Raw genomic sequence first — 10,996 nt, forward strand, 5'->3', positions numbered from 1 at the left:
AGAGAAACATGTTAGAGAAATTGATATTCATGTTGAATCGTAATCTGTTTATGCATATATTAATCAAATCACCACAGTTTACCCTTGAGTGTACGACCTGTCTGATATATCATTGTGGGCATTAACATTCACCGGAAAGAGCCGTGTCGAAGCTCCTGTTGCTCCTAAATTGACTATATTGCATTTGTGTGAGAAACGGAACGCGAGCGTAGACGAAATGAATGATTTTGAGAGCATCTGTGCAATATCCCTGCCAGTCAAACTCTTTGTTTAATTTCATTGGTGAAAGCAAAGCTGCTCGTCTTATTTACTAAACATTCAATTACTGTATTAAGTGCACTTTCGATCAAATACTAAAAAACTTTTCATCTCTTCCCTGCATCCCTTACACGATATGATTGATATTGTGACCTGCAGATCCGATATTTGTTGGTAGAAAATGGATTTTGCTTGATATTAAATATAGTCATGTAATCAGGGTAATGTCTGGGTGCAATAAAAATATTGTTTGAGAAACAAAGCAAATTTCATTCCCGGGCACAGGCAGAAAGAAAGTTAAGCGTGCATGCAATATTTACAACGTTATTCCTTCTTTCATTCCCGCTCCAATAACCGCCACACATCTGCGTGACCGAATGCTTCAAAACCTAACGCAAGTCACTGATTAGGTCTTCGTAAACCAAAGCTGAGCAGTTCTGAGGTCAGACGCTAAATGTCTTTTGTCCGTGTCCATTGGCAACAGCAGGTATGCTCTTCCTGATAGAGGTCATGCGCATGGCAGTGGTGCTCTGGAGGTAACTGCTGTTGCGCGCTTGGTATTTGCGACGTCTACACATCAGCTGGTTGTTGAAGTGCCTGCGGAAGCTCTCGCTCAGCAGGTAAAGGGCAAAGGGGTTCACGCAGGAGCTGGAGAAACTTAGCACGCGCGCCACGAGCGTGATGATGAGGTGCAACAGCGATGAGTCGATTTGTCGATAGTTGAAGGAGCGGTACATGTAGAGGACGTGGTTTGGGAACCAGCACAGCGCGAAGAGGCCCACGAACACCAGGACGATCTTGGCAAGACGCTTTCTTGTTTCCGTCTTGGGGGAAGGAAGGAACATGAGAGAGAAAAAATGACAGATCATAGGAGTCAATAAAACATGAGGTGCATTCAAGATGTGGAAAAATTCAATAAACATGCAAGTTCAGCAGTTGATTTGTTAGACTGATTCTGAACTCCCACATTGATTGTAGTTTACTGGAATCTAGGTTGATTTTGCAGATCATGAAAGTGCTCGGGTTTGCAGTTTGTTGTGGATTCAAAGTACCTATTTTTTGTGTGTGTGTTTGAATAATTTCACAAAATATAACCCTGGATAACAAAACCAGTCAAAGGTCGCGTGGGTATTTTTGATTGTTTTTTCTTTTATGCCAAAAATCATTACGATATTAGCTAAAGATCATGTTCCATGAAGATATTTCGTAAATGTCTTCCTGCATATATATAACAAGTTTATTTTTGTGAGTGATTCAACAAAATCATGACCAAAAATGAACAGAAAGATGCCTACAAACGTTGCTCGCTGCTGCCCGCTCTTTGGGAATTACCCATGTTTGGTATCTATGTAAAGCTTAGAATTTTTCCTTTCGGGTTCATCTACTCTTCATGTCATTTCAGCGGTAAGCCAATAGAGAGGGTTAAAAAAGGGACCCTTGTGACTGGTTTTTGTTATTATAATAACATAAATCAGATACATTTGATTATGTCTCTCAAGTAAAATATACATTTTTCCCTAAAAGGGATCATTTACCTGAAATGTAAAAATGTTTCATCATTTATTCACCCTTATTCCAAACCTGTATGACTTTCTCTCTTCGGCAGAATACAAAAAGAAGAATGTTGGTAACCAAACAACAATGGCCTCCATTGACTTCCATTGTATGAACATAAAACCATTGAGACATTTCTCATAATATCTTCTCTTGGGTTTCACAGAAGAAAGAGTAATTTCAATGACATGCTGGTGAATACTGAATCATGCATGCTGATGCATATTCACCCATAACAGAGCAGGACAAGACCAGTGTTCAACTTAAACAATGCTGATGATATACTGTAGCGTCAAGGGCAAGAGAAAGCCAAGAATGTTAGCTGCCTTGAAACAGCTGCTGAGAGAGAATATTAACTAGAATATCTGTCATCCTTAAGGAGTCTGGACACAATGTTTAACAGATGAGTCACATCGCAGTGTACATGCTCTGTCAAGATATGTCAATGAAGAATATCCCATTCAGGTGAGGCTAGTTTTATTTGAGCTCTTAAAATGTTTATGGTGTGCTGCTCGCTTGAAGGAATCTCATCGTCCATCATCATAAACGGGCAAATGGCACTTAACAGAACAGCTGTTACTTCAAATTATAGAATGGATAGTGCCGGTCATGGGTGCTGATTGGTTGTGTTTGGCACAGCTATGAACTTTTATATGAACTACTGTAAGGATCACTGCGCAGGACCATAACTGATCATCAGTTTTGTTGCGTGCTGAAGGAAAGTTGTTACTGTTCATTAATCATGGACTATATCTTCTCATGGATTGAACTTGAATGGGTCCTTGATATTTTTATTATGTGGTAGCCAGTTAAGAAAAACCATAAAATGCTTTGTGTCTTATTCACAATGTAGAAAATCCTCTCGTACCATATTGCTTAAAGGAATAGTTCAGCCAAGATAAAAACACACGGTCATAGTTTATTCACCCTTGTGTCATTAGAAACGTGTAGAAACCCAAAGAAGATATTTTGATAAATGTCTCAGTGGTTTTGTGTCCATACAATGGAAGTCAATGGGGGGCCAATGTTGTACGAAGAAGAAAGTCATGAAGGTTTGGAATGACATGAGGGTGAGTTAATATCATTGTAAAATGTTCATTTGAAGCTGTCTAGTCATCACTTTAGTTTCTGATAAAATCACCAAGCCTCTATGTTTAAGTTTTTATAAAAATATCGTTTTTGCCCTAGACCCATAATGACCAAACAGGAGCAAATATGAAATTTAGGTTCAAATATTTTCTCATGGTCCAGAGACTGCCTTAAATAAACTTTTATAGTGTCTTGTGGACAGAATATGGAGCCATAAAACGATGCATATAATAAAAAAATCCGTGAAGCATCTGATCTTATCTTTGATATTTAATACATAATTCACGAAAAGGGTTCAAATGTCCAACAGCTTGCGGTGCTCGACAAAAGATCTTGTGTTTGAATACATAGAGGATTAGCATTCTATCGATGTCATCTATACACTATTCTCTTTCAAGCTCTCACCTGTCTTTTGGAGTGCTCGCTAATCTCACCAGGCATATCATGAGCACTCTTGTTAAGTGTCCTTGCGATGTGATAGTAGTAGACCGAGATAATGCTCAGAGGAATGAGGAAGTAGACTAGGAATATCATAATTGAGTGAATCCTGGGATGCAGCTCATTAGAGAGGGGATACGGCACACAGGCGGTGAACGTCGTGTTCTTGTAGGGCATGTGAACCACCTGCGAGAAGACAGCCTCTGGTACAGCCAACAGCACCGAGACGATCCAAATGGTGACGGCCTTCAAGCAGGTCCAGAATACGGCGCTGGAGGTCTGGATGTCCAGTGGGTTCACAATAGCTTTGTGTCTAAGGGAAACGTATATGAAGAATTGTCATCACACAGATTGCTGTTCCTTTAATCCAGGTTGTGGCTGGATGAAAGAGAAAATTGGCTAGTTTATAATCAATTTATCGTTGCTTGAGGGAAAACACCATGGTCTCCTATCTTAAGTTAGAATTGATTCTATGCCGAGGTTTATGTTTGAGGTTCTGTGCAGATTTGAAAGGTTTGCTTTTTATCACGCAAGGTTGTTTAGATTAAAGACACAAGAGCTCAAAAGGGTTCCTGTCATTCTATGACTGTTTCATGTTCACAAAATGACTGTTAAAATCTTACTGTCATCACACAGCAATACATTTTCCTTATTAGATAATCTTATTAAGGGGCATCTTTGAAGAATTTGATAACCCTGGGTACACAATCGTGATGGAAAATGACTTGTGAATTGTATTGCGTGATGCTATTTGGACTTTTATACTTTTTTAAATAACTAAGTATATTTATTGGGACAAATTAGATAAGTAATAAGTGACGTTGACTGCTTTCAAGTTTCAGAAGAGTAGGGTACAATGTGAATTATGATCTTGTGAGTTTAATTTGATGTTGTTTACTTGCCATCTTTTCCAAATATTAAGAGAAAATATTTGTCATATAAAATTCACTGAGCGTGATAAATCCACATTTTTGTATCGCCCTTGCTAAATAAAAAATGAAACATTTTCTTATCTAAGTAAACCTAAAAAAACACTTGTAATCTGAAATGGAAACAGTAGTTATAAATGATGTATCTCCAGGCTGATCTCTTTTCAAAGGAAAAGCGGTCCTATTGGAAATACCATTAAACAATGTATTTACTTTGCATTACCTTTCAGATATTCTGCTTGAGGTTAAAAGTCTACAGGACAAAAGACCACAAAACCAATCGAAATTTAGGGTTGTGAAATTGGTTGGCTTTTGTTCCTAGGAAATAGTCTATTTTCTTCTATTGACAGTGTCTTTCTGACGTTCATCTGTCATCGTCTTTAATGTAAATGTAAATCTCATGTGATTATATCCTCGCCCTGAATTCTCTCTTCCACCAGGTTGCACCGCCCTAGGCTTGCTCTTTCCTCTCACGTTGAACACGAAACACCCAGCCTGACTTAAGGTGCCACACAATCACAGTTTTATTTCTTCTTGAGTAAACAAGAACGAGTTGAACATATGAACTGACGGACGTGCTTTATTGTATGTCACGCTTAACTATGAATGTTAAGATAGCATTAATCAGATAAAAGTCTTTAAGACGATCATTTACATCTATGCTTTTGGCAGATACTTTTTTAACCAGACAGATTTTGCCCCCCGTTGACTCCCATTGTAGGAAATATTATTTGTCATTTCGAACACAAAAGAAGACATTATAAGAATGTAGGACAGCAAACAGTTTTTGCGCACTTTTAACCACCATTGTATTCTTTCCTACTACGGTAGTCAGTGGGGGGCAAAATCTGTCTGGTTCTAAGCATTCTACCAAATATCTTTCTCTTTGTTCATCAGAACAAAGAAATGTGTACAGATTTCGAACAACTCGAAGGTAGATGATGACAGAATTTTCATTTTTGGGTGAAGTATTCCTTTAATTACGATTCTTTAATTATGACCCATGAACTACAAGAAAACATCTGGGTCAACAGATGCAAATCCCTCCTGTTGCTCTTGATAAAAAAACTATCATCATTTTTAAATGAATTTAAAGAGAATAATAGACAAGCATAGTACACTTGTCCTCCTGCAAGCGGAAGCTCATCATTTAAACAACCCTATGACTCAACTTGGCCAGGAGAATATTTATCACAAGTACCTGACCATTGATTAGATTTAGCATTACAATTCTCTTTTGGGGAAGGGAGCTGTTAATGTGAAGTGTAAATCGATAAATGAAATGTGATTGGACCCCAGGGTCGTGGCATAATCACTGTGGCACAAATGAACTTTCAGGTGATCCAGACAACAAACAGATCATTGGGAAGATCAACAAATCAGGGTGGAAAAGGTCATTACCTTTAGTCGGGGCCCCTTGCACTAAAACCAAAAAGATACGATATAGTAGGACAGACAGAACATTCCTCATCTTCTCCACAGAGACCCACCAACATAAATTATAAAGCTCTTTTACAGACCCGCAGTCATGCAGATAAAAATGAGACTGTCAGATAATACATTAATAACAAAGTTGCCAATCATCTTTTTAGGATGTGATGGTAGGAAAAACCTCAACAGATACGAGGAAGCTTTCAGGTGCAGATTCTAGGACTATGAATATTTTAAATGAACAATTAACGTTATTATTGTAAATGTGGTACACAATTATTTGTTTGCAACAATGATGCCTCTACAGCTTTTTCTGTCTTATTTGCTTATGAAAACATTACATTCTGTAATACAATTCACTGCGGTGCAAACAAATCAGAATAATGATGTCAGGGGCAGGCTCTTCTAATTCTAGCCTTCAAACATTATTTATACGTATGAAAATAAAATCCAATTCACAGCCTGATGATACATTTTTCGTTTGTCTACCACACAATCATGTCAGACAAATCAGCTGCATTTTTGTTGCTGAGAAATCAATCTGTGAGCTGTTTGCCAAGCATAGTGGAACCCAGAGCCTTAAGATTATTACGTTTTGTGAATGAATGTATTCATATGAGTTTGCTCTTAACTACAAGTGCTAAAAGACTTAATGAGACTTAATGAGAAAAGTAATTAGAACTTAAGTTGTAGTTTGCAAATTTTACATTATGTACATTATGTACATGCATTTTATTTCATTGTAATACATTTGTTGAATCGTTTGTTTCTGTATGCAGTTCATTCTTTTTTTTTGCCTTACCTGTCCGCGCTCAGCGCCGTGAGAGTGAACACCGAGACGCCGACCGAGGTGAGCTGAATCACAGGGATCATCTTACAAGCCACCGTTCCAAATATCCACTCCTCGTAGAAATACCGGATCGCGTCCACGGGCACACAAGTGACCAAAAGCAAAATATCTCCCACGGCCAAGCTGGAAATGAAAATGTTGGGTACACTTCGCATCGCGCTCGTGGTGATGAATATTTTCACAAGTGTTATGTTGCCCAGCAGACCAATCGTTATTATAAGTATATACACCGAAGGAATCACGCATCGAAGAATGAAATGCACTGTTTCCTCTCCATCTGGTGTCCAGTCGTCTGTGGAGTTCTCAAAGATTGAGGTATTCTCGGAGAACGAGATGTTTTTCAAAGTGTTATCCATATTTTGGTTTAGTGGTTTGAAATCGATGAAATGAGGTAAAAGGGTCTTAAAAGTTCCCCCGCGTGGGTGAGAAGCGCTGTCCACCAAACTTAGTGCTGAAATGTGCGTAGTCTTCAGCTCCTTAAAGTTGACTGGTTTCTTTGACAGACAGGAGCCAGTACGGGGGGAGCCACCACCTCAATGCGCACAGTGTTGCAGTGAGCAGCACCAAAGAGCCCAATTTGTAATCCTATCTATCAATCTATCTATCCATCTATCTTTACGCATTTGTTGGAGCTTTTACCCAAAGCGTCATACAGTACATTTCATGTATTTTTATAATCTTCGATGTGTTCTAATGATGTATTTTGTAATATGTATTTAAGAATCGGAAAGAGTTGTGAGCTCTTCGTCACTATAACACAAACAGGGATTGTGTTTTCTGTAATTGTCAGTGGCTGCTTTTGTCCGCGCTCCCTTATCAGGATTCGACTGGAGGTCTTTCATGCTCCTTCTATGACTCGCAGGGGGATTTGCTGAGGAAAGAATTCCAATAAATACGTAATCAGAAAACCAGCTGGGTCTGGACAATTGGAGGGGAAAAACAGGTAGCCTATTTGTGTGAGGGGGTAAAAAAGGCTCATTGCAGTCCCTTGCAAAAATCTGGCACACAACATTGAAGAGAAAAGAGTAATAAATACTTCTGGGTGTTTAAAGATCAAAGGTAATGTTTATAATCTCTTTTTTGGAAATAGTCAGGCAAAACAGAGCAGACGTTTGTTTAAGTTTTTATGACATAGATTTCAGTTCTCCAGAAGGAATTCGTTGCGGAAACGATTTATTGGTCACATGTGACAATATAAAAATCCTATAATTGAATTTATTTAATGAAAAATTTTTACTTGAATGAGCTGGTTTTCCGATTCACTCTTTCTAAAGTATCCCAATTTTTAAAAGCTATTCAAACTTCTAGGGATTTTTTTCAGGAATGACGGAGTGTTTTCCACGTGAGCTCTAACAGATCAAATTCATCTCATGCGCCTCTGGCTATATACATGAATGTGTATCAGACTACAAATGTCTCAATAAAAGGCTAAAAATGTCTCACTATTTCCCTCACTTTTTCTGTCTCCCTTTATATTAACATGTTACACCTGATCTTTTACACCTGTGCTACCACATTATCACAGCACATTTTCATGATTTGTCATGGTCTTAACCAGCATTACTCTGCGTTTTTCATTTTGTGTGGCTCTTAACGAAGAATACCGATGATCTTGATGTAAATGTGGCCTCCGGTCATATGGCATAAATCGTCACTGGAATGGTAATTTCATATGTTGATTTAGTGACCTCTGCTGGCATGTGTGATGCGACAAGGTTAAACAATATATTAAAATTATATCTATTTTGTTATAATTATAAATACATTTGATAATATGTTTTGTTGCTAAAGGAAATTAGTATATAATCTACAAAAGGGCAGGATTTATATATAAGAAGCAGCATCTGTTAGTTTTACGCAGTATAAACGGTTTCTATTAAAATGAAAACAAAAAACAGCACAATATGAATTTCCTTAAACTTCACAAGAGAAAAAAACTATAAATGATTTCTCGAAAAGGGAAGTTAAGTTTAATTAGAAACTTGAATTTACAAAAACTTTATGCACAAAACCATAAAACATGTAAATAGACAACTACTCATAATTTTTACAAAACAGTCTTTAACTTGGATATGATGAAGAATCACTTTGATTGACAGCATTTGCTTGCGTCTGCACCACGTGCGCAATGACCGCACGACCAGCGGACTTCAATACTCCTATTTCGGTAAAAAGCATCTCTGTTGCCATAATGATCTATTCTTTTGCCGGTTTCTTTGATGTCTTGTCTGCCCGTTTGCTCTTTGGTTTATGACTGGGAGAAGCGTGCCTTTAGAAAGGCGCCCCCCGACATGCGCTTTTCCAGCAGGTCTGTCTTTCCCTCGGGACACATGAGAGCAGGACCTCGGTTCTGATTTAAGAAGGGGGATGAACAACACTCCGCCTGGATTACGGTTGGTGTGTGGATTTTTAATTCACAATTTTACGTCTGTGGAACATGTTTTACTCTGTTTACGTTTAGCAGTTTAGAAAGTACCAAACCATTAGTCTAGACAAACTTAAAACTGGCCTGCTGGCTTTGAAGAAAAAATAATATAGTATACAGATAAACATTGAAGAAAAGACTTCTTAAGTGATACACCTAGATATAATTTAGATATCAATATCTTTAATAAGTATATGGAAATTCTTGTAAGGAATCCCCAAGATAATCCCCCTTAAGCATCTATTGTTGCATTGACTTTATTGTCCTGTTTGCAAATCAAAATTAAGTTAATAGTGAATTATTTAAGTATTTGGAAAGAGCATTTGACTTTAACTATTTTTATTATGCGATCTTAGTGACACAATTGCATTTTTGCTCTGCTCTATTGTGAGTAACAAGAGTTGTTTTTTGCTTACAGAGTTGAATAGGGATTAGCCTTGGCTGACCAGGTGTCGTGTGGCCTTTGTTTTTTCCTTTTTTGTTTTCTGTTTGTTTTGTTTTTTTCACTGAGTGAGTAAATTGATGAAGGCAGTGAGGATAAAAGAGAAATATGCATGGACAGGGAGTTTCTAAAGCAAAAGGTCATTGACAGGTTCGGAGTTGCCATCAGCATGTGCCTGCAGCTAGAAGATTGGCAATGATGGTGACTGAGTAACGTTAGCATTATGTGTCATTTTAAAGCCAAACTATGTCCTTAACCTACATCATTAACTTTTACGAGGGATGTGTAAGTATGAAATCCAAAGGTTGACTTAATTTGGAAAATGAGATATATTTTGAGCTATTATGATTTATTGATTGTTGAAAATGTCTGAACCATTGGGTGTATATTTGTACACTATTACTTTTTCATCCTGTTAAAACTTTAATGTTAAACTCCATCTGATATTTCAGCTCAGGCCTCCAACAGTGATAGGCCAGTTCCACACACTGTTTTTCGGCTCTGTTCGTACATTTTTCCTTGGGGTCCTTGGATTTGCTGTCTATGGCAATGAAGCCCTCCACTTCAGCTGCGACCCAGACAGAAGGGAACTAAACCTTTACTGTTACAACCAATTCAGGCCTATAACCCCTCAGGTAAAAGTGCAGAAATGTATTTGTTTTTCTTCTATAGTGATAAATGACTAACAAGACATTGTAAAGTTGTTTTATGGACTCTAATGACCGAACGGTGAAAAACAATAAAGTAGAATTGAAGCAGTTGGCATTGGAGCATCACAAAAAATTTATATTTAGCCTGTGGAATCTTGAATATATTTAATGTAGTTTTTCTTGTAGGTATTCTGGGCATTGCAGCTAGTCACTGTCTTGGTACCTGGAGCTGTTTTCCATCTTTATGCTGCCTGTAAAAATATAGACCAGGAGCAGATCCTCCAAAGACCCATCTCAACAGTTTTCTACATCATCTCTGTCCTTCTAAGAATTATTTTGGAAGTTTTATCATTTTGGCTTCAGCGTCACCTTTTTGGTTTCCTGGTCGAGCCTATTTACATGTGCGAGGCCAGTGCCTTAGCGAAGATGTTCAACTTCACAAAGTGCATGGTTCCTGCACACTTTGAGAAAACCATCTTCCTTAGCGCGATGTACACTTTCACCATCATCACCATACTCCTCTGTATCGCTGAGGTTTTTGAGATCCTTTTTCGAAGACTAGTCTATTTAAACCAGCCACTCACTTAAGAATTTGAAGTATTTTGAGTGATGCTTCAGCAGAGTTTGTTTGATGTTTTCTGTAAGTCTCTGAAAGACAGAAAGCACATAAACCCACATACCTCTGCATTTTCTGTTGGTAGACGTACAGTATGAAGACATGAATTGGTCCTTTTTAGGTCTAGAGGGACCGCCTCTCTAGCAATGGAAACTTTAATGTATATGTATTTTTGATTGATCAACAAGCCACGTACTTATTTGGCAATTATGTTTAAAACAATTTAAGTTTCATAATTGAATATGTAGTTTATATCTAAGCATTGCGCAAATTGAGGGTAATATTTCAAATATTTTATTTAAACATTATTGTCG

General features: G+C 37.8%; 1 protein-coding gene across 1 annotated transcript; it reads right to left on the reverse strand.

Annotated features, from left to right (window-relative positions):
* Nucleotides 1-701: 701 nt before the first annotated feature.
* On the reverse strand, nt 702-6,905 carry nmbr (neuromedin B receptor). The gene is made up of 3 exons (XM_056763773.1): nt 6,502-6,905; nt 3,307-3,652; nt 702-1,082 (listed from the first exon to the last, which is right to left on the reverse strand). The coding sequence occupies exons 1-3, from the start codon at nt 6,903-6,905 to the stop codon at nt 702-704; spliced, it is 1,131 nt and encodes a 376-aa protein (XP_056619751.1).
* Nucleotides 6,906-10,996: the final 4,091 nt, after the last annotated feature.

Source organism: Triplophysa dalaica, chromosome 13 (genome assembly GCF_015846415.1).
Source record: "Triplophysa dalaica isolate WHDGS20190420 chromosome 13, ASM1584641v1, whole genome shotgun sequence".
Lineage (NCBI taxonomy): Eukaryota > Metazoa > Chordata > Actinopteri > Cypriniformes > Nemacheilidae > Triplophysa > Triplophysa dalaica.

Excerpts from the sequence above, each read along its gene's own strand:
- nmbr (XM_056763773.1), bottom strand. The coding sequence starts at position 6,905 with ATGGATAACACTTTGAAAAACATCTCGTTCTCCGAGAATACCTCAATC. Across the intron at positions 3,653-6,501 it reads ACGGCGCTGAGCGCGGACAG|ACACAAAGCTATTGTGAACC; the intron begins GTAAGGCAAAAA and ends CGTTTCCCTTAG. Across the intron at positions 1,083-3,306 it reads GCGAGCACTCCAAAAGACAG|ACGGAAACAAGAAAGCGTCT; the intron begins GTGAGAGCTTGA and ends CCTTCCCCCAAG.